This window comes from Chiloscyllium punctatum, chromosome 35, assembly GCF_047496795.1.
Source record: "Chiloscyllium punctatum isolate Juve2018m chromosome 35, sChiPun1.3, whole genome shotgun sequence".
In the NCBI taxonomy this organism is placed as follows: domain Eukaryota; kingdom Metazoa; phylum Chordata; class Chondrichthyes; order Orectolobiformes; family Hemiscylliidae; genus Chiloscyllium; species Chiloscyllium punctatum.
In genome coordinates this window covers 22,113,364-22,134,519 of record NC_092773.1, presented here as the reverse complement: position 1 = coordinate 22,134,519, position 21,156 = coordinate 22,113,364, and the positions used below count along the sequence as shown (strand labels likewise).

General features: G+C 53.2%; 2 protein-coding genes across 2 annotated transcripts in view; both read right to left on the bottom strand.

Moving 5' to 3' along the window:
- Positions 1-1,356: 1,356 nt before the first annotated feature.
- LOC140459772 (NPC1-like intracellular cholesterol transporter 1) lies at positions 1,357-9,461 on the bottom strand. The gene is made up of 3 exons (XM_072554290.1): positions 8,953-9,461; positions 5,359-5,521; positions 1,357-3,522 (listed from the first exon to the last, which is right to left on the bottom strand). The coding sequence occupies exons 1-3, from the start codon at positions 8,962-8,964 to the stop codon at positions 3,257-3,259; spliced, it is 441 nt and encodes a 146-aa protein (XP_072410391.1). The 5' UTR covers positions 8,965-9,461; the 3' UTR covers positions 1,357-3,256.
- Positions 9,462-12,331: 2,870 nt separating this feature from the next.
- LOC140459771 (rab11 family-interacting protein 1-like) overlaps positions 12,332-21,156 on the bottom strand; it is a 30,866-nt gene continuing 22,041 nt past the window's right edge. Inside the window, 2 exon segments of the mRNA XM_072554289.1 lie at positions 12,332-15,971; positions 19,239-19,398. Coding sequence (XP_072410390.1) covers positions 15,753-15,971; positions 19,239-19,398 — 379 coding nt within the window. The 3' untranslated portion in view covers positions 12,332-15,752.

Here is a 21,156-nt window from a genome sequence, read left to right as displayed (position 1 = left end):
CTGCACCTAAAACATAACTGCTTTTCTTCATTTCCCTAAGAAACAATATATATTTCCCTGTTTGTCCTCCCTGTTTTCTCAATAATGTGGACTCTGTTCAGCTGGCTCCCATGCTACTTAATCTCTCCACTCACATTCAGCCTTCTATTTTCAGGTTTGTTGAAAACATTGCTAATTTTATGATCGATACAGTAACACCAATCCAACACACCCTCACTCATGGTTCTGCGTCTGATCATTGTAAATTAAACAGAATTCTACATTTCTAAAAATTCTACCATTGCACGTTGCTGGGTGATTTCTTCATAATGTAATTGCAATCTTGAAAAATGCCCTCCTGATGAAGATTTTCCTGCTCCTCGGATGCTGTCTGACCCGCTGTGCTTTTCCAGCACCACTCGAATCTTGACTCTGATCTCCAGCACCTGCAGTCCTCACTTTCACCTAGGCAATTTAACATGGCCAATCCACCCTAACCTGCACATCCCTGAGCACTATGGGCAATTTAACATGGCCAATCCACCCTAACCTGCACATCCCTGAGCACTATGGGCAATTTAACATGGCCAATCCACCCTAACCTGCACATCCCTGAGCACTATGGGCAATTTAACATGGCCAATCCACCCTAACCTGCACATCCCTGAGCACTATGGGCAATTTAACATGGCCAATCCACCCTAACCTGCACATCCCTGGGCACCACAGGGCAATCTAACATAGCCAATCCACCCTAACCTGCACATCCCTGGGCACCACGCGATAATCTAACATAGCCAATCCACCCTAACCTGTACATCCCTGGGCACCACAGGGTAATCTAACATAGCCAATCCACCCTAACCTGTACATCCCTGGGCACCACGCGATAATCTAACATAGCCAATCCACCCTAACCTGTACATCCCTGGGCACCACAGGGTAATCTAACATGGCCAATCCACCCTAACCTGTACATCCCTGGGCACCACGCGATAATCTAACATGGCCAATCCACCCTAACCTGCACATCCCTGGGCACCACAGGGTAATCTAACATAGCCAATCCACCCTAACCTGCACATCCCTGGGCACCACAGGGTAATCTAACATAGCCAATCCACCCTAAGCTGCACATCCCTGGGCACCACAGGGTAATCTAACATGGCCAATCCACCCTAACCTGTACATCCCTGGGCACCACAGGGCAATCTAACATGGCCAATGCACCCTAAACTGCACATTCCTAGGCACCATGCGATAATCTGACATGACTGAAAATGTGTTGCTGGACAAGCGCAGCAGGTCAGGCAGCACCCAAGGAGCAGGAGAATCAACGTTTCGGGCATGAGCCCTTCTTCAGGATCGAAACGTCGATTCTCCTGCTCCTTGGATGCTGCCTGACCTGCTGCGCTTTCCCAGCAACACATTTTCAGCTCTGATCTCCAGCATCTGCAGTCCTCACTTTCTCCTCGATAATCTAACATGGCCAATCCACCCTAACCTGCACATCCCTGGTCACCACAGGGTAATCTAACATGGCCAATCCACCCTAAGCTGCAGATCCCTGGGCACCACAGGGAAACCTAACGTGGCCAATCCACCCTAAACTGCACATCCCTGGTCACCACGGGGAAATCGAACATGTCCAATCCACCCTAACCTGCATGTCTTTGGATCAAACCCACGCAGACACGGGGAGAAGGTGCAAACTCCCCACAGGCAAACAGTCGCCCGAGAGTGGAATTGAACCTGGGTCCCTGGTGCCGTGAGGCAGCAGTGCTAACCACTGAGTCACCATGCAAAGTGCAAGTCAACGCAGACATGTGTAAAGATTGGTTCCAGTTCTATCCTTCGTCAAGTGGCTTTGAGAACAGCAGATGACTTACTTGTCTTGTGCACTTCGGCCACCTGGGTGAAATACTGCTCCCTCCACTGGATCCAACTTTGGCACCAATCCTGAGGAAGGATGTGACGGCCCTGGTAGGGGGCACAGAAAAGATCATCCCAGAAGGCCCCGGGGCTGAGAAAGGTCAGAATACAAGGATGAGAAGGTCGAGGGGTGATTTGATTACAAATGTCCAAAATGATCAGGATATCGAGGTGTGCTGCAGGTAGATAGTTCCTTGAAAGTGAAATCAGAGAGAGGATGGTGAAGAAGGCCTTTATTGGTCAGTGCACTGCCAATGGGAATTGGGAGGTCATGCTGCAGCAGTACAGGATATTGGCTCAGCCATTTTTGGAGGACTGCGTGCAATTCTGGTCTCCCTGATCCAGAAAGGATTATATTAACCTAGAAGGAGTGCAGAAACGATTTACTTGCACGCTACCCAGACTGGAAGGCTTGAGTTATAAGGAAAGGCTGGGACTATTTTCCCCAGAGCGTCGTAAACTGAAGGGTCTATAAAATGATGAGAGGCGCAGAGAAGGGAGATCACTGACAGCTTTTCCCTAGGGTAGGGGAGTCAAAAAATAGAGGGGAATAGGTTTCAGGTGAGAGATACAAAAGAGGCTAGAGGGGCAATTTTATTTCACACAGAAGGTGGGGAGTGTCTGGAACAGGCTGCCAGAGAAAGAGAAATATTTGGACAGGAACATGGACAGGATAGGTACAGAGGGATATGGACCAAAACCAGGCGAATGGGACTGGACTAATTGTGAAAACTGGGCAGCATGGAGAAGTTGGGCTGAAGGGTCTGTTCCCATACTGTCGATCGCACTGGCTCTGAGCTGAGGGAATCTGTCGGTGGGCACCGTGAGCTGCTGGGATCTGGAACTGGCCAATTCCATCGGGATTGGGAAAGTGCGGCGGAGTGGGAAGGAACATTCGCAGGGATTTGGGGACGGATCAGTTTGAGGTTACGGTGGAGTGCAGTTCTTGGCAGCAAGCAGGTGTACAAAGGGGCAGAAGTGCCTCCTTTGTGCCCCATTGTGATGCCACCCAGCTGAGAAGATGCCAAGAGACAGCGTGTGCATGTAGTGGTATTGTGCAAGGGTCTGGGAGGGGGCGGTGGGACATGCTCTGATATTGGATCCCAGGATCTTGTAGTTGGGGGCAGATCAGTGTTGTGTCTCTGGACCGGGAGCTGGGGATTTCTGGGGATTCCTAGGGATTCGGCTCAGTGATAGTTTCAAACAGTGACAGTTTTTGCCTAGGAGGGCCGAGAGCTGGATTGGGGGAGGAACACTCGGGACCCCTGGCCAGCAGCTCGAGCTGGGGGAACCTGGTTCAAATCCCCACATTGCCCCCGTCTTTGTCCTTGTACAGAAATAGGCACTAAAAGGAAGTGACGGTGGAGATAGTGTCCGTGAGAGCTCCGACTGAGTCAGATCCTTTCTCCGATGAGGTTTCTGTCTCTCCAGGTGCTGTATGTTCCTCTGTCCGAGTCGATCCATTACATTGTGTCGGTGAGTTGGCTTTCTTGTCTTCAGCAGATCCCTCGTAGCCAAAGTTATGAAAGCAACCATTTAGGTACGTCTTATCTGGCAGGGACTCCTTAATAGTCTGCTGTTGTAGCAATGGGGCCGTTTTGATGCCTGGTCCTGGAAACATAGAGACAGATTGTTGTTGGAGCGTGAAATGTTTTGGTCTCCACCCAACTGCATGAGTTTAATTTCCAATAAATGTGAGGTGCTGCACTGTGGAAAGGCAAATCAAGGCAAGATTTATACACTTAACGGTAGCTCAGGGGGAGTGTTGCTGAACAAGGAGACCTCGGAGTACAGGTTCATAGCTCCTTGAAAGTGGAGTCGCAGGTAGATAGGATAGTGAGGAAGGCGTTTGGTATGCTTTCCTTTATTGGTCAGAGTATTGAGTACAGGAGTTGGGAGGTCATGTTGCGGCTGTACAGGACTTTGGTTAGGCCACTTTTGGAATATTGTGTGCAATTCTGGTCTCCCTGCTGGAGGCAGGACTTTGTGAAACTTGAGAGGATTCAGAAAAGATTTACCAGGGTTGGAGGGTTTGACCAAAAGGGAGAGGTTGAATAGGCTGGGGCTGTATTCCCTGGAGCGTCGGAGGCTGAGGGGTGACCTGATACAAGTTTATAAAATCATAAAGAGCCTGAATACGGTAAACGGACAAGGTCTTTTCCCTGGGATGAGGCGGGGGGGGGGGGGAGTTCAAAACTAGATCGTATAGGTTTATGGTGAGAGGGCAAAGATATAAAAGAAACAGGAGGGGCAACTTTTTCCTGCACAGGGTGGTACGTGTATGGAATGAGCTGCCAGAGGAAGTGGTGGAGGCTGGTACAATTGCAACATTTAAGAGGCATCTGGATGGGTATATGAATAGGAAAGGTTTGGAGGGATATGGGCCGGGTGCTGGCAGGTGGGACTAGCTTGGGTTGGGAATATCTGGGTCAGCATGGACGGGTTGGACCGAAGGGTCTGTTTCCGTGCTGTACATCTCTATAACTCTATGACATCTATAGGGTCAGCCCTCATCCTCCAGTGAGCGAAATCCCAACATCTCCTTAGGAAACCCTCCATTCCCGGCAACATCCCGGGAAATCTCTTCTGAACCCTCTTCAGCTTGACAATCTCCTTCCTATAACAGAGCATTCAGACACATGGTCAAGAGGTGAACAGCGGGATGGAAACTGCGTATGGGAAATAAGTGGTGGGTCGAAGTGAGGATTAGGAAGCAGTGCAGGAAGCCGTGGGGCCTGTTCCAGTGCTGTTGTTAAATTGTGGTCAAAATGTGTGTGGCACTGGAAAAGCACAGCAAGTCAGGCAGCATCTGACAAGCAGGAGGGCTGACATTTCGAGCACACACTCTTCATCAAGAACATGGGGGAGGCCCGAGGGGGTTAAAGGTAAATGGGGTGGGGGGGGGGTGGAGCTTGGGGGAGGGAAGGTAGCTGGAAATGTGATAGGTGGGTGAAGGTGAGGAGGGGCGACGGTGATAGGTCAGAGAGGAGTGTGGGGCGGATAGGTGGGAGGGAAGATGGACAGGTCAAGAGGGCAGTGGAGGGAAGATGGACAGGTCAAGAGGGCAGTGGAGGGAAGAAGGACAGGTCAAGAGGGCAGTGGAGGGAAGATGGACAGGTCAAGAGGGCAGTGGAGGGAAGATGGACAGGTCAAGAGGGCAGTGGAGGGAAGATAGACAGGTCAAGAGGGCAGTGGAGGGTCAGATCTGGGATAAGGTCAGGGGGGGGGAGGATGAAACTGGTGACATTGACATTGACCCAGCACCAGGCTGTCTGACTCTGATCTCCAGTCCTCACTTTCCCCTGTTATTAAACTGGATTGTGTACTGGGTTATCCAACTAACTTATGGACTGTGCCTCCCCCCCAACTCCCCAACAATGTGATAATGTTGGTGAACAGATTCCACAGCCACATGCTCCTTCCCCCTTGACCGTGAGGCGGACTCACCGAAGTAGCTGAGGAGGACGGGCAGGAAGATCAGTCCGTGAACCAGACCCAGTAAGGTGATCACCAGGTTGAGGCGGAAGAAGAAGACTTGGATGAGCTGGGACTGAGCGAAGTGCAGGACGATGATTCCGGGAAGGTTGGTCATCGCCACGCCCGCAAAGACCTGTCAGGGGGGTAAACGGACGCCATTGGAGGGAGGGGGGAGGGTGGGGGGGGGAGAGCTGTCTCCGTGGGCAGGGGGGGCCGGCGGGGTCCTCCTCTATCCCAGAATCCCCGGCGACGTGACAGTTCAGCTCTCATCCGGCGGGGTCATCCTCAATCCCAGGATCCCCGGCGGTCTGATTGTTTTTTTTATTTCAAAATATACTTTATTCATATAAATAAATCTCTGGTACTTGTACAATTTTCCATGTCGTTCATAGTTATATACATTGCATGTCTTAACATTACAAAGAACAAATTGAATTAATCGAATTCACAGTTATCCTATTAACAGTTACATTTATTAACTATCCAGTCTCTTGGTGTTTGGCTGTGGCCTCAGCGGAACCCTGAAGATTGGGTCCCCTGTTATATGAAAACAAATTGAAACTTCTTTAACCCCCAGTTTATGGGGTTCCCATTGCCCATTTGACTGTCCTGTCTCTGGGGTAGCTTGTCTACATCCCCATGGTAAGCACGAACTGCTGGACCTTCGCTGGGCTGAGGTAGCTGTCCAGCTCCTCACTGGGGTCATTTACCCGCTCTGGGGTCATTGAGCCAAGGCAAGGGTCCTCACTGTCCAGTTCTGTGTCTGACAATGGGACTGTCAGAGGATCACAGCTCTCGGTTGCCTGTAGTTGTGGGCCAGTGGGTACCTCTTGGTTCTCACTGGGTGGAGGGTGGACTTCGGGGGGTCCATTGTTTCCTGGTTGGGAGGAAAAGCCCTCCTCTTTACCGACGGCGCTCTATCTCTTCTTCTGGTGGTGATGGCCTTCTTTGCGTCCATCTTCCCCCTCCGAAGAGCTGACCGTCCCTCCCTCGTGCAGCTGTCTTTTCCCCTTTTGCTGGGGGGCTTTGGGAGCCTGGTAAGATTTCCTCTTCCTGTTTTTAACAGGTATCCACTCCTCTGCCTGCTTGCTTACCACCTCCTCCTCCATTTCTTCCATCTGCCCGTCTAGAGCTAGGATCAGCTGCTGTGTCTCTCCGCTGGCTGCTGCCTCCTCCACTCCAGCCTGTTCTTCTCTCTGGGTGCCACCAGACTCCGTTTCCCTGCTGTCCGGGTGGACCTTACTGGTCTTTGGGGGTCCATGGCTCACATTGCCACCTCCAGCCATCTGTGCGTAAGTGGGGCCCCCACGTCTTGGGCAGGTCTTATACATATGGCCCGCCTCTCCGCACAGGTTGCAGCTCTTTTCTTCCTGGCAGTCCTTAGTCAAGTGACCCTCCTGTTTGCAGTTCCTGCAGATGGTCACTTTGCAATCCGCTGCCACGTGTCCCGACTTCCCGCAGGTTCGGCACACTTTGGGCTGCCCTGCATATGTCAGGTAGCCTCTGCTGCCTCCGATTGCGAAGCTCGAGGGTGGGTGGAGGATGTTCCCACTGTCATCGGCCCTCAGAGTTACCCTGACCTGCCGCTTGCTGGTCCAGATCCCAAAGGGGTCGATCACATCAGTGGCTTCTCCCTCAACTTGGACGTACCTTCCCAGGAAGGTCAGGACATCAGCTGCTGGAACATCGGGGTTGTACATATGGATTGTAACAACCCGATTCCTCTGTGCAGGAAGCACACACAATGGGGTCGCTGACAAGATGAAAAACAGCGGCTCCCCTTCCTTCTCCTTGAAGACCTTCAGGACCTGTTCGCACTGCTTCACACTTCTGAAGGTCACATTGAAGTAGCCTGCCCCAGGGAAATCCTGCAGGCAGTACACGTCCGCAGCAGCAAACCCACAGCATCCCAACAGGACCTTCTTGATAAACAGGGTGCGATCGAGTGGCGTACGATCCTCAATCTTCTTCACAGTCACCCTGACTGTGTTTCGAACCCCCTGCCCAGGGCTGCGGGCAGCTGTCGAGGCCATAGCTCTGAGGTTGGCTGGTCCCTGAATTGGCGTTAGGCCGAAGCCAGCATGAAGATCCACCAAGAGCAGGTCAGCACAACCAAACGATCCTCCAACGTCCAATCACGATCCAGCGATGATCTCTTCACTAGCTCTGATGACTCGCAACTCGACACCTGTCCTGATAAGAACAGACACTTGATCTTAGCCAAAGGGTCTGATTGTTAAACTGACGGCCGGCGGGGTCATCCACTATCCCAGGATCCTCGGCGACGTGACCGTTCAGCTCTTAGCCGGTGGGTCATCCACAATTAGGAGAAAGTGAGGACTGCGGATGGTGGAGATCAGAGCTTAAAAATGTGTTGCAGGAAAAGTGCAGCAGGTCAGGCAGCATCCAAGGAGCAGGAGAATCGACGTTTGGGGCATGATCCCTTCTTCAGGAATGAGGAGGGTGTGTCCAGCAGGCACATATATCCACCACAAATTCACCTGCACCTCCACACACATCATTTACTGTATCTGCTGCACCCGATGTGGCCTCCTCTATATTAGATTAGATTAGATTACTTACAGTGTGGAAACAGGCCCTCCGGCCCAACAAGTCCACACCGACCCTCCGAAGAGTAACCCACCCAGACCCATTTCCCTCTGACTAATGCACCCAACGCTACGGGCAATTTAGCATGGCCAATCCACCCTGACCTGCACATCTTTGGACTGTGGGAGGAAACCGGAGCACCCGGAGGAAACCCACGCAGACACGGGGGGAGAATGTGCAAACTCCACACAGAGAGTCGCCTGAGGCTGGAATTGAACCCGGGTCTCTGGCGCTTGTGAGGCAGCAGTGCTAACCACTCTGCCACCGTGCCGCCATATTGGGGAGACAGGCCGCCTGCTGGCGGAACGTTTCAGAGAACACCTCTGGGACACCCGCACCAACCAACCCAACCAGCTGAACTCCCCCCTCCCACTCCACCAAGGACATGCAGGTCCTTGGACTCCTCCATCGCCAGACCATGGTAACACGAAGAGCGCCTCATCTTCCGCCTGGGAACCCTCCAACCACACGGGATGAATGCAGATTTCTCCAGTTTCCTCATTTGCCCTCCCACCACCTTATCTCAGTCCCAACCCTCAGACTCAGCACTGCCTTCTTGACCTGCAATCTTCTTCCCGACCTCTTCACCCCCACCCCCTCTCCAGCCTATCACCCTCACCTTAACCACCTTCCACCTATCGTCTTCCCAACGCCCCTCCCCCCTACCTTTTCTCTTAGCCTGCTTGGCACACCCTCCTCATTCCTGAAAAAGGGCTCATGCCTGAAACGTCAATTCTCCTGCTCCTTGGATGCTGCCTGACCTGCTGCATTTTTTCAGCAACACATTTTTCAACAGGGGTCATCCTCAATCCCAAGACTCCCAGCGACTCATCCTGAATCCCAGAATCCCCGGCAAACTGATTGTTAAACTGACAGCTGGCGAGTCATCCTCAGTCCCAGGGTTCCCGGCGAGCTGACGCGATGGAATGTGCAGCCCCAGTCCCTCATAGCTACCACACTGCCCATGGTGTAAGTGGCCTCCTTTGCCCGCTCCACCTTACTCCCTTTGGTGCTGACGGCGAAGGAGCGTGTGAGGTGAGAGACAAACTCCACGGAGATGCCAACTGCCTGCAGGGAACAGACGCCAGAATGAGAGCTGGGCAGGAGAGGGTGGAGGGGGAGAGGGGCACAGGGTGCCAGAGGTTATGGGGTTCAGTTGGAAACCTGGAGCCCTGGCAGTGCCAGGTACTTCCTCACAGAGAGGGGGCTGACGGAGTGGCAAACTAGGTAACCCTGCCCCCACACCATGTCCTTTGTTTCTGAGAGAGAACAGCAGTGCCTTTGTATCTTAGTGATACCAGCAGCTCCTGTGTACATGAGAGAGAACAGCAGTGTCTTTGTATCTGAGGGGGAACAGCAAGGCTTGTGCATCTGAGGGAGAACAGCACAGCTTCAGTAGCTAATGGAGTACAGTAGTGTCTGTCTATCAGCTGAGGGAGAACAGCAGTGCCTGTGTATCTGAAGGAGAACTGCAGTGTCTTTGTATCAGAGAGAGGATAACAGTGCATTTGTATCTGAGTGAGAACAGCAGGCCCTCTGTAGCAGGGAGAGAACAGCATGCCTGTGTTTCTGTGAGATAACACAAGTGCGTGAGTAGCTGAGAGAGAACAGCAGTGTCTTTGTATATGGGAGATATTAGCAGTGGCTGTGTTTCTGAAAGAGAACAGCAGTGCCAGACTGGCTGAGTGACAACAGCAGGGCCTGTGCACCTGAGAGGGAATAGCAGTGCCTCTGCAGTAGGGAGAGAATGTCAGTGCCTTTGTATCAAAGAGGAAACAGGAGTGAGTAGCTGAGTGACAACAGCAGGGCCTGAGTGACTGAGGGAAACAACAGAGCCTGTGTATCTTAGAGAGAAAAGCAGTGTCGTTGTAACTGAGCAAGAACAGCAGCTCCTGTGTATCTGAGAGAGAACAGCAGTGGCTGTGAATCTGAGAACAGCAGTGTGTTTGCTTCTGAGAGAGAACAGCAGGCCCTGTGTCGAGATGAGATAAAGCAGCTGGGCCTGTGAGTCCGAGAGAATAGCAGAGCCTCTGTAGTAGGGAGAGAACAGCAGTGTCTTTTTATTGAAAGAGAGGAGCAGGGCTTTCGTATCTGAGAGAGAGCAGGAGTGCTTCTGTTGCAGGTAGAGAACAGCAGTGCCTGTGTAACTGAGAGAGAACATCACTGCCAGTGTATCTGAGAGAGAACAGCTGTGTCTTTGTATTTGAGAGAGAACAGCAGGACTTTTGTATCTGGAAGAGAGTTGCAGAGCCTGAGTAGCTGAGGGAGAACAGCACTGTCTTTGTAACAGAATGAGAACAGCAGCTCCTGTGTATATGAGAGTGAACAGCAGTGCCTTGTCGCTGAGGGAGAACAGCAGTGCCTTTGTATCTGAGAGAGAACAGCATTGTCTTTGTAACTGAGTGAGAACAGCAGCTCCTGTGTATCTGAGAGAGAACAGCAGTGCCTATATAACAGAGAGTACAGGTGAGTTTCTTTATCAGAGAGAGAACAGCAGTGCTTGTGTGTCTGAGAGAGAACAGCCGGGCCTGTGTATCTAAACGAGAACAGCAGTGCCTTTGTATCTGAGAGAGAACAGCAGTGCCTATATAACAGAGAGTACAGGTGAGTTTCTTTATGAGAGAGAGAACAGCAGTGCTTGTGTGTCTGAGAGAGAACAGCCGGGCCTGTGTATCTAAACGAGAACAGCAGTGGCTTTATAACTGAGTGAGAATAGCAGTGCCTCTGTGGGAGGGAGAGAATAGAAGTGTCTTTTGATTTGAGAGAACAGCAGGGCCTTTGTTCAAAGATTGGGAGATTTGTAGCTCGGGTGCTCGTTGCTGTGGTTCTGTTCGCCGAGCTGGGAATTTGTGTTGCAGACGTTTCGTCCCCTGTCTAGGTGACCTCCTCAGTGCTGGGGAGCCTCCTGTGAAGTGCTTCTGTGATCTTTCCTCCGGCATTTATAGTGATTTGTACCTGCCGCTTCCGGTTGTCAGTTCCAGCTATCCGCTACAATGGCCGGTATATTGGGTCCAGGTCGATGTGCTTGTTGATTGAATCTGTGGATGAGTGCCATGCCTGGAGGAATTCCCTGGCTGTTCTCTGTTTGGCTTGTCCTATAATAGTAGTGTTGTCCCAGTCGAACTCATGTTGCTTGTCATCTGCGTGTGTGGCTACTAAGGACAGCTGGTCGTGTCGTTTGTGACTAGTTGGTGTTCATGGATGTGGACCGTTCGCGGTCTTCCTGTTTGTCCTATGTAGTGTTTTGTGCAGTCCTTGCATGGGATTTTGTACACTACATTGGTTTTGCTCATGCTGGGTATCGGGTCCTTAGTCCTGGTGAGTTGTTGTCGGAGAGTGGCTGTTGGTTTGTGTGCTGTTATGAGTCCTAGTGATCGCAGTAGTCTGGCTGTCAGTTCAGAAATGTTTTTGATGTATGGTAGTGTGGCTGGTCCTTTGGGTTGCGGCATGTCCTCATTCCGTTGTCTTTCCCTTAGGCATCTGTTGGTGAAATTGCGGGGGTATCCGTTTTTGGCGAGTACATTGTATAGGTGTTCTTCTTCCTCTTTTTGCAGTTCTGGTGTACTGCAGTGTGTTGTGGCCCTTTTGAACAGTGTCTTGATGCAACTTCTTGTGTGTGTGTTGGGGTGGTTGCTTTCGTAGTTTCGGACTTGGTCTGTGTGTGTGTGGGGCTTTCCTGTATACCTTTGTAGTGAATTCTCCGTTCGGTGTTCTCTGTACCATCACGTCTATGAATAGGAGTTGGTTGTCCTTTTCTTCCTCTCTAGTGAATCGGATTCCTGTGAGTGTGGCGTTGATGATCCGGTGTGTGTTCTCTATTTCTGTGTTTTTAATGATAACAAAGATATCATCTACATATCTGACCCAGAGTTTGGGTGGAATTTGTGGTAAGACTGTTTGTTCTAACCTTTGCATTACCACTTCTGCTATGAGTCCAGAGATGGGTGAGCCCATGGGGGTGTGTCGTTGATTTGTTCATATACTTGGTTGTTGAAGGGCCAAACTTAAACCCAAATCCTCTATTCCTGGTAAATCTTTTCAGTACTCTTTCTAGTTTAACGATATCCTTTCGATAGGAGGGCAACCAGAACAGCACACAGGACTCCAAATGTGGCCTCACCAAGGAATGTATTACTGGAACAGGACGTCAGCTTGCACAATAACTCAATGATTCACCAATGCTCTGCCCCCCCCCCCCCCCCCCCACCACCACCACCACCCTGTGAGGGCTAACACCAGAGAGAGGGAGGAAGAGACAGGGATCTAAAAACTCTTGTCGGGGAAGAGGATGAACATCAACATTCTTGGGAACTCAAACATCAGAGACTGCAGGTATAAAAATGAAGTTTATTTTGACCAAGAGTTGAGTTATCAAACATACCCCAAGCAGCTGACAATGACAGTCCATTTTGTTTTTACATTCATTCAATGCACAGGTCAGGAGGAGGAAGAGAGCACAAGGAATAAAAAAATCAAATTGGAGAGAGATGATATTGCTATTTTTACACGAGTGCATCTTCTGTACAAGCAAACTGCATACTCAACAGGTGAGACAGAAACCCTGAACAGCACCTGCACCGGACTCCCTGGCAATGCCACCCCAACATCCACCAGAGATTTTCAAAAAAGGGAAAAAAAATAAACTTGTGAAAAGGTTTCTCATTGCTGAAAGTCACCTTCTGCAGCACTGCTCCTCAGAAAGGCAGGGCATAGGCCTTGATCGAAATGGGGGGGGTTGTGCCAGTATTTGACCCAAAAGGCCAGCAGTATATACCATGACTGAATGAGGTAATCGGGAGAGAGAGACGGTGGGGGCGGGAAGAGGGGACAGGTTCAACCACCAGGCTGAACCAGGGTTTGGCCGCATTGCAGCACCTGGGTGGGAGGGTAGGAGACCAGACCCAGACCGGACACGACATTAATTATCAACATGGAAAGGCAGCTTCTCTAACCCAACAATAATATAGTGTTCTCGCGAGTGAGGTGAGGAGTGAGGCTTTGGCGTTACCTTGGCCCCAGTCACATGAGGAAAGCCCGTGAAAGGAAGGGCCAAATTCACTAACAGGCTGCTCCCTTGCAGAGTCAGCATGAGCCTAAGACTAGGTCACCCATTCCCTTTCTTTCTCCCCCCCCCCCCAACCTTTTCACAGTGTTGCTGGAAAGACACGTTTTCAGCAAAGCCTTTCAACTCTCACAGTCACTTTATAAACGGAAACCGAGGCCTGGCAGTGAACTGCCGGTACGTTCTCTGGGGTTGACGCCTCAACCCCAGCTCACTTGGCAAGCAGTCAGTGCACCTTCTTCTCATACAGTATTAAAGACAGCAGTTACCTACTTCCTCCACCGCCCTTAAAATTGCCAGGAGTCCTGACGGCACGCAAGACGTACACGTCTTGACGAAGAGGAGGCTTCAAGCAGCACTCGAGGTTCTGAACCCTTCTGGGAAAGTTAGCTTTAACCCTCGGCCGATCGATAAGCCGATCTCAGTCGGACCCGGAACCCAGGGGAACCTCCCTGATTGTGCAAACCTGCAACCCCCTAACTAAAAATACCACCGTCATCCAAGAGAAACATAGGTGATTATCAGCCGTTGGGTATAGCAGCTCAGACATTTGGAAGCCTTCCTGACCAAATACTCGGTTGGTAAACTCAACTTGCAAAGCACTTCTCAGGGATAAAGGGGTCAGTCTCGGTGCTTTTCAGTGGCGCTCTCCCAGATTGGATGGTTGCATTCTCTGGGCTGCTCCCGTAATACCTAGACCCTTGAACAAATCTGCAACAAGGACAAGAGCAATTCAAATATCAACTCTTCACGCAATGATCCGAGGAACCTTTTTCCTTCTCTCCGCTGTCTCTTGGAACACGCGAACCAGAGTTGCACACATCACGTTTGCACTGTTACGTTCAGTGCAGGTGGACGTGGGTGTAGTGCGGGTTGGGTGCCAGGATCCCAACTTCACGTTGACAAACCATTGGAGGCATCGGAATCTCTCAGTCCGTGTCCGACAAACATTTGGAAAACAAACCTCGATGTTTCTCAAAAGTCAAAACCGTTGCACCGTGCCGCATCAGGTAATGCGGGGATTCTGTACCTACTTGTAAATCTCTCTCTCTCTCTCTCTCTCTCTATATATATATATATTTATTAAATTATATAAAATAATCTGTAGTCATTTTAATATACAACACCAGCCCTAAAACGCTGATGAATAACTGTCGGCTATTCACCAAAAATAATTTGGCCCAGAGAAGACAATGGGTGGATGAGTTAGGTATCCAGTTGAAGGCTGGAAGTCCCAACATTTTGTTTGTGATTGCAGTACCTTTTGTGAAGACAATCCAACATTTTTCTCCATCCCACAACCCTCCAAACCTGATCCTCAAATCCATTATATTACAGTGTAACGCTCCAAACTGGTCACCAGATCAGTGAGGTTCAAAGGTCAATTTGCTCACATGACCATTTCATAGCCACCATCCCAAGCTGGACTGAATGTACTGATCATTATTTTTCCCCAAAAAATTATTTCACAAGATCTCCATTTATTGCCCACTTGATCCACTGCAGTCTATGCAGTGGGGTGTGGGGTGTAGGGAATCCCCACCCCCACCACACACACACACACACACACACACAGCGCCCTCAGGGAGGGCGTCCCAGCATTCTGACCCAGCGACACTGAAGGAACGGCCGATATATTTCCGAGTCGGGACGGTGAGGGGCTCGGAAGGGAACTTGCAGGGGGTGATGTTCCCATGTACCTGCTGCCCCTTGTTCTTCCCGATGGAAGTGGCCGTGGGGTTTGGAAGGTGCTGTCTGAGGAGCCTGGGGGAGTTGCTGCAGTGTGTCTTGTAGATGGTACCCACTGCTGCTACTGAGCGTCTGTTACAGCAAGTCAACTCTCTTTTGGATAGACATTACACCCAGAGACCCCTTTCAGATGGCTGGTCAGCAATAGTTAACCATGAGTCAGTGAAGTCTTAAAAATTGGGCATCCTCAAAAAAAAACAAAATCATGACAAACTATTATTAAACGTCAACCGCTGTCCATCTGTGTTCATTGAGAGAGGAAGGCACTGGATTTGGCAAAGATCATAAGGGGAGGTAAAGAGACAAGAGGATCATATTGGAGTGGAGCAGAAGCTAAAATCGGCTCCAAGGCAACCAATCAATACACACCCCTTCTAAAAACTAGATTGTTAAGACACACACCTCTAAAACAAAACAAAAATAATCATTTGCTTTTGCACTGACTCACCCCTCAGTCCCGAAAGCCCCGGAGTACCTCTGAGATTCAGATGTCTATCAGCTTTGGTGGGTCGCAGGAGTCAAAGGTTAAAGACCAAGTAAGAATGGGCAGGGAGGGGGAGGAGAGATGCTTGTTTGGAGACTCCCCCAACCCCGAATTTGAGTGTTATTAAACATGCATACGATTCTGCTCTGACCAAACCCCGCCGCACCATAATTGCAGACAGAACTGCATTGGGTCAGGTGGAGGGACTCGGAGCGAGACTTCCTTTTCCTCGGGAGGGAGGGGAGGGTAAATGGCGCTGTCGGAGGGGGCTCCGGTCGCCACTTGGAGGAGATTTGGATGGGGGAGGGGAAATGACCCAACACACACATCCGTTCACAGCAGTAATGATAAAAATCAAACCACTCTCCAGGCTGGGACCAGTTGTAAAGCAGGACGTGTAATGGCTCAGGTCACAGCACGGTGGTGGTGGGGGGAGATCAGATTCCCCCACCCCCTCGGTCACACCCGCTCGGCCTTCCTCGCGGGCTGGTACGAGACCCTCAGGATGTTAGGCGTCTCCTCCATCACCCGCACCAACAGGTTGTCGATGTAGTTCTCCAGCTCCTGCACGTGAGAGTCCTTCTTGGATATGGTCTCCTTCTGCTTCAGCACCAGCTGGATCAGCTCATCGTGGGTCAGCTGGGCATAGGCAGCCGCTGGGTCCGAGGGGTCATAGTCCTACAGCCCGGCAGGGGTAAGGGGGGAAAAGAGGGAGAGAATGAGGGAGAAGGGGGGGGACGATGGGGAGAGAGTGAGGAAGGCGGGGGCGATGGGGAGAGAGGGGGAAGGTGGGGGGGCGATGGGGAGAGAGTGAGGAAGGGGGGGGCGATGGGGAGAGAGTGAGGAAGGCGGGGGTGATGGGGAGAGAGTGAGGAAGGGGGGGCGATGGGGAGAGAGTGAGGAAGGGGGGCGATGGGGAGAGAGGGAGAAGGTGGGGGTGATGGGAGAGAGTGAGGAAGGTGGGGGTGATGGGGAGAGAGTGAGGAAGGTGGGGGCGATGGGGAGAGAGGGGGAAGGTGGGGGCGATGGGGAGAGAGTGAGGACGGTGGGGGCGATGGGGAGAGAGTGAGGAAGGTGGGGGCGATGGGGAGAGAGTGAGGACGGTGGGGGCGATGGGGAGAGAGTGAGGAAGGTGGGGGCGATGGGGAGTGAGTGAGGAAGGGGGGCGATGGGGAGAGAGTGAGGAAGGGGGGCGATGGGGAGAGAGTGAGGACGGTGGGGGCGATGGGGAGAGAGTGAGGAAGGTGGGGGCGATGGGGAGTGAGTGAGGAAGGTGGGGGCGATGGGGAGAGAGGGAGGAAGGGGGGCGATGGGGAGAGAGGGAGGAAGGTGGGGGTGATGGGGAGAGAGTGAGGAAGGTGGGGGTGATGGGGAGAGAGAGAGGACGGTGGGGGCGATGGGGAGAGAGTGAGGAAGGTGGGGGCGATGGGGAGAGAGTGGGGAAGGCGGGGGTAATAGGGAGAGAGTGAGGAAGGCAGGGGCGATGGGGAGAGAGTGAGGAAGGCGGGGGTGATGGGAGAGAGTGAGGAAGGGGGGGCGATGGGGAGAGCATGAGGAAGGTGGGGGCGACGGGGAGAGCATGGGGAAGGCGGGGGCGACGGGGAGAGCATGGGGAAGGCGGGGGCGACGGGGAAGGCGGGGGCGACGGGGAAGGCGGGGGGCGACGGGGAAGGCGGGGGCGACGGGGAAGGCGGGGGCGACGGGGAAGGCGGGGGCGACGGGGAAGGCGGGGGCGACGGGGAAGGCGGGGGCGACGGGGAAGGCGGGGGCGACGGGGAAGGCGGGGGCGACGGGGAAGGCGGGGGCGACGGGGAAGGCGGGGGCGACGGGGAAGGCGGGGGCGACGGGGAAGGCGGGGGCGACGGGGAAGGCGGGGGCGACGGGGAAGGCGGGGGCGACGGGGAAGGCGGGGGCGACGGGGAAGGCGGGGGCGACGGGGAAGGCGGGGGCGACGGGGAAGGCGGGGGCGACGGGGAAGGCGGGGGGCGACGGGGAAGGCGGGGGCGACGGGGAAGGCGGGGGCGACGGGGAAGGCGGGGGCGACGGGGAAGGCGGGGGCGACGGGGAAGGCGGGGGGCGACGGGGAAGGCGGGGGCGACGGGGAAGGCGGGGGCGACGGGGAAGGCGGGGGGCGACGGGGAAGGCGGGGGCGACGGGGAAGGCGGGGGCGACGGGGAAGGCGGGGGCGACGGGGAAGGCGGGGGCGACGGGGAAGGCGGGGGCGACGGGGAAGGCGGGGGCGACGGGGAAGGCGGGGGCGACGGGGAAGGCGGGGGCGACGGGGAAGGCGGGGGGCGACGGGGAAGGCGGGGGCGACGGGGAAGGCGGGGGCGACGGGGAAGGCGGGGGCGACGGGGAAGGCGGGGCGACGGGGAAGGCGGGGGCGACGGGGAAGGCGGGGGCGACGGGGAAGGCGGGGGTGACGGGGAAGGCGGGGGGGCGACGGGGAAGGCGGGGGGCGACGGGGAAGGCGGGGGGCGACGGGGAAGGCGGGGGGCGACGGGGAAGGCGGGGGGCGACGGGGAAGGCGGGGGGCGACGGAGAAGGCGGGGGGCGACGGGGAAGGCGGGGGGCGACGGGGAAGGCGGGGGGCGACGGGGAAGGCGGGGGGCGACGGGGAAGGTGGGGGGCGACGGGGAAGGTGGGGGGCGACGGGGAAGGTGGGGGGCGACGGGGAAGGTGGGGGGGGCGACGGGGAGAGAGTGAGGACGATGGGGAGAGAGTGAGGAAGGTGGGGGTGGGGGGAAAGAGAGAGAGGATGAAAAAGAGGTGAGGGGAAGGAAAGAAAGATAGATGTTAAGCTTAAAAACAGTTGGAGCAAAAGCCTGATTGGTGTCTGGTTTCAGATTCACCACCAGGAATATTAACACATGAAAAATGAAGTTTTACGAAGAAGTCATGACTGGGAATTCAGATGAGAATCTTCTGCAACATCCTGCAGCATGCCTTAATGTGCGCCTCTTACCTACCCCTGTCCACTGCCAGGTAGGTAGAAGATGGGAGCAGGCCATTCGGCCCCTCCATCCTCTTCTGTTCAATGGGGTGTGATTGCAACCTCAACGCCAATTCCCCTCACCCTCCTCAAAAATCAGAATGAACATGGGGTTGGACTTGGCAATGATCCAGCCCCCACAGCTCTCTGGGAGTGGGAGAAGAACATTTGGCATGCCCTTTGGGGGATTTGTACCCAGCTCCGTCTCTGATCGGACATCCCTCATTCAGAGACCAGAGGGAACAGGCCTCCTGCCGGCCTCCCGATCAAGGTCCCTCTCAGCTGGTTTTGGCAGCGCTGAAGATGGAGTCATAGAGATGTACAGCACGGAAACAGACCCTTTGGTCCAACCCGTCCATGCTGACCAGATATCCCAACCCAATCTAGTCCCACCTGCCAGCACCCGGCCCATATCCCTCCAAACCCTTCCAAAACCATATACCCATCCAGATGCCTTTTAAATGCTGTCATTGTACCAGCCTCCACCACACCCTCTGGCAGCTCATTCTGCACCAGCCTCTGCATGAACAAGTTGCCCCTTAGGTCCCTTTTATATCTTTCCCCTCTCACCCTAAACCTATGCCCCTCTAGTTCTGGACTCCCCCACCCCAGGGGGAAAAGACCTTGTCTATTTATCCTATCCATGCCCCCTCATGATTTTGTAAACCTCTGTAAGGTCACCCCTCAGCCTCCGACGCTCCAGGGAAAACAGTCCCAGCCTGTTCAGCCTCTCCCTGTAGCTCAAACCCTCCAACATCCTTGTCAATCTTTTCTGAACCCTTTCAAGTTTCACAACATCCTTCCTGATAGGAAGGAGACCGGAATTGCACGCACCATTCCAACAGTGGCCTAACCCATGCCCTCTACAGCCACCTCAAACAAATTTTTTTTTTAAATACACAGAGACAGTCAGAAGTGTGTCCCGATTATCCGCACAAATCAGCCAGCCTCACCTTCGGACATGTCAGTCTCTCACTGAGGGTCACCGCCGCCCGTCCAGAAGGTTTGGTCACGATGGTGTCCACCACCTTGAAGCGGGTCTTCAGGGTCTCCTCTGAGCTCACGTCGTGCAGCTTGGGCTCGGCATTGGTCATGGGCTTGACAGGATGAGGCCTACGGGATGAGAGATCATTCAAACTGCCCGGTGGTTTAGAAACCTGCACGGCATTCAGCGAGTCAGCCAATTCGCCAGTCGCTCACCCGCCCACAATTCATGTCAGGGCATATTTTGGGTTTTTATTTTTGTTTGGGGGGGGAGAGATGGTCAGAAACGGCAGGCAGACCTGCCCAGCGCAGAATGCTACACTGCCTGAGGCGCGCTCTGTGTTTCAGCTGTGATGTTAAAACCTGACCTCGGCTCACTCAACCAGACATAGAGTCACAGAGTCCTAGAGATGGACAGCACGGAAACAGACCCTTCGCTCCAACCCGTCCATGCTGACCCAGATATCCCAACCCAATCTAGTCCCACCTGCCAGCACCCAGCCCATATCCCTCCAAACCCTTCCTATTCATATACCCATCCAAATGTCTCTTAAATGTTGCAATTGTACCAGCCTCCACCACTTCCTCTGGCAGCTCATTCCATACACGTACCACCCTCTGCTTGAAAAAGTTGCCCCTTAGGTCTCTTTTATATCTTTCCCCTCTCACCCTAAACCTGTGCCCTCTAGCTCTGGACTCCCCGACCCCAGGGAAAACACTTTGCCTATTTATCCTATCCATGCCCCTCATAATTTTGTAAACCTCTATAAGGTCACCCCTCAGCCTCCGACGCTCCAGAGAAAACATCCCCGGCCTGTTCAGCCTCTCCCTGTAGCTCAAACCCTCCAACTCTGACAACATCCTTGTAAATCTTTCCTGAAACCTTTCAAGTTTCACAACATCTTTCCGATAGGAAGGAGACCAGAATTGCATGCAATATTCCCACAGTGGCCTAACCAATGTCCTATACAGCCGCAACATGACCTCCCAACTCCTGTACTGAATACTCTGACCAATAAAGGAAAGCATGAAAGGTTTTTAAAACAAAGGGAGAGGCACTCAACACACTTGCAACCCAACCCAGCCCTGCCTGACATTCAGCCCCGATTCCTCACCGCTATGCCACGTGGCCTGCTACACTTGGAGAGAGCTTCCTGTGCACAAACTGGGTGCCAAGCTTCCTGCATCGAAAGGTCTAACAAAATGTTTTAGGGCGTTCTGGCGCTCAGCGAGGCGCTAGTAAAACGCAGCTGCGAAACAAAAAAAAAGGAAGCGGGACGTCAACAGGGAGCTCGCAATTTGTTCCCCAACTGGAGTCGGAAACAATACTTTTCACTGTATTGTTGTACAGGGTTGATGGAATCTAATCAGTTCTGTGATCCACAAGGGCTCACCTTCGCTGCCCCAACCCCGTTCTGAGGTTGAACATCACCACGAACAAACTGCATTTCAAACATGAAACATACGTGACTTTCCCCACCCTCGGATTCAGAATTTGAACTTAGATCGAAAAGTGCAAGGGACCATTCTTGGGGGGGGAGCAGGATAATGGGGTGGCTGTTCAGCCCATGAGGTTAGTACTTGACCGTCGGCTGGTGGGTGGGGGGATAACTCAGGCCTTGTAAGCTGCTGAGACAATAAGTCAGTTAACCCCCTGTTTCATCGACCGCTCGGGCCCTCTTTTGGTGCAGAGGTAGTGTCCCAATCCATGGACCGGGAGGCTCAACCTCCATCTGCTGCAGAGGTGTACAATAACATCTCTGAACAAGTTGATGAGAAACATTGGTTGAAGTTTTTAGAAAAATTTAAGTAGCACAATAACTCAGTGGTTAGCACGACTGCCTCACAGCGCCAGGGACACCGGTTCGATTCCTGCCTTGGGCGACT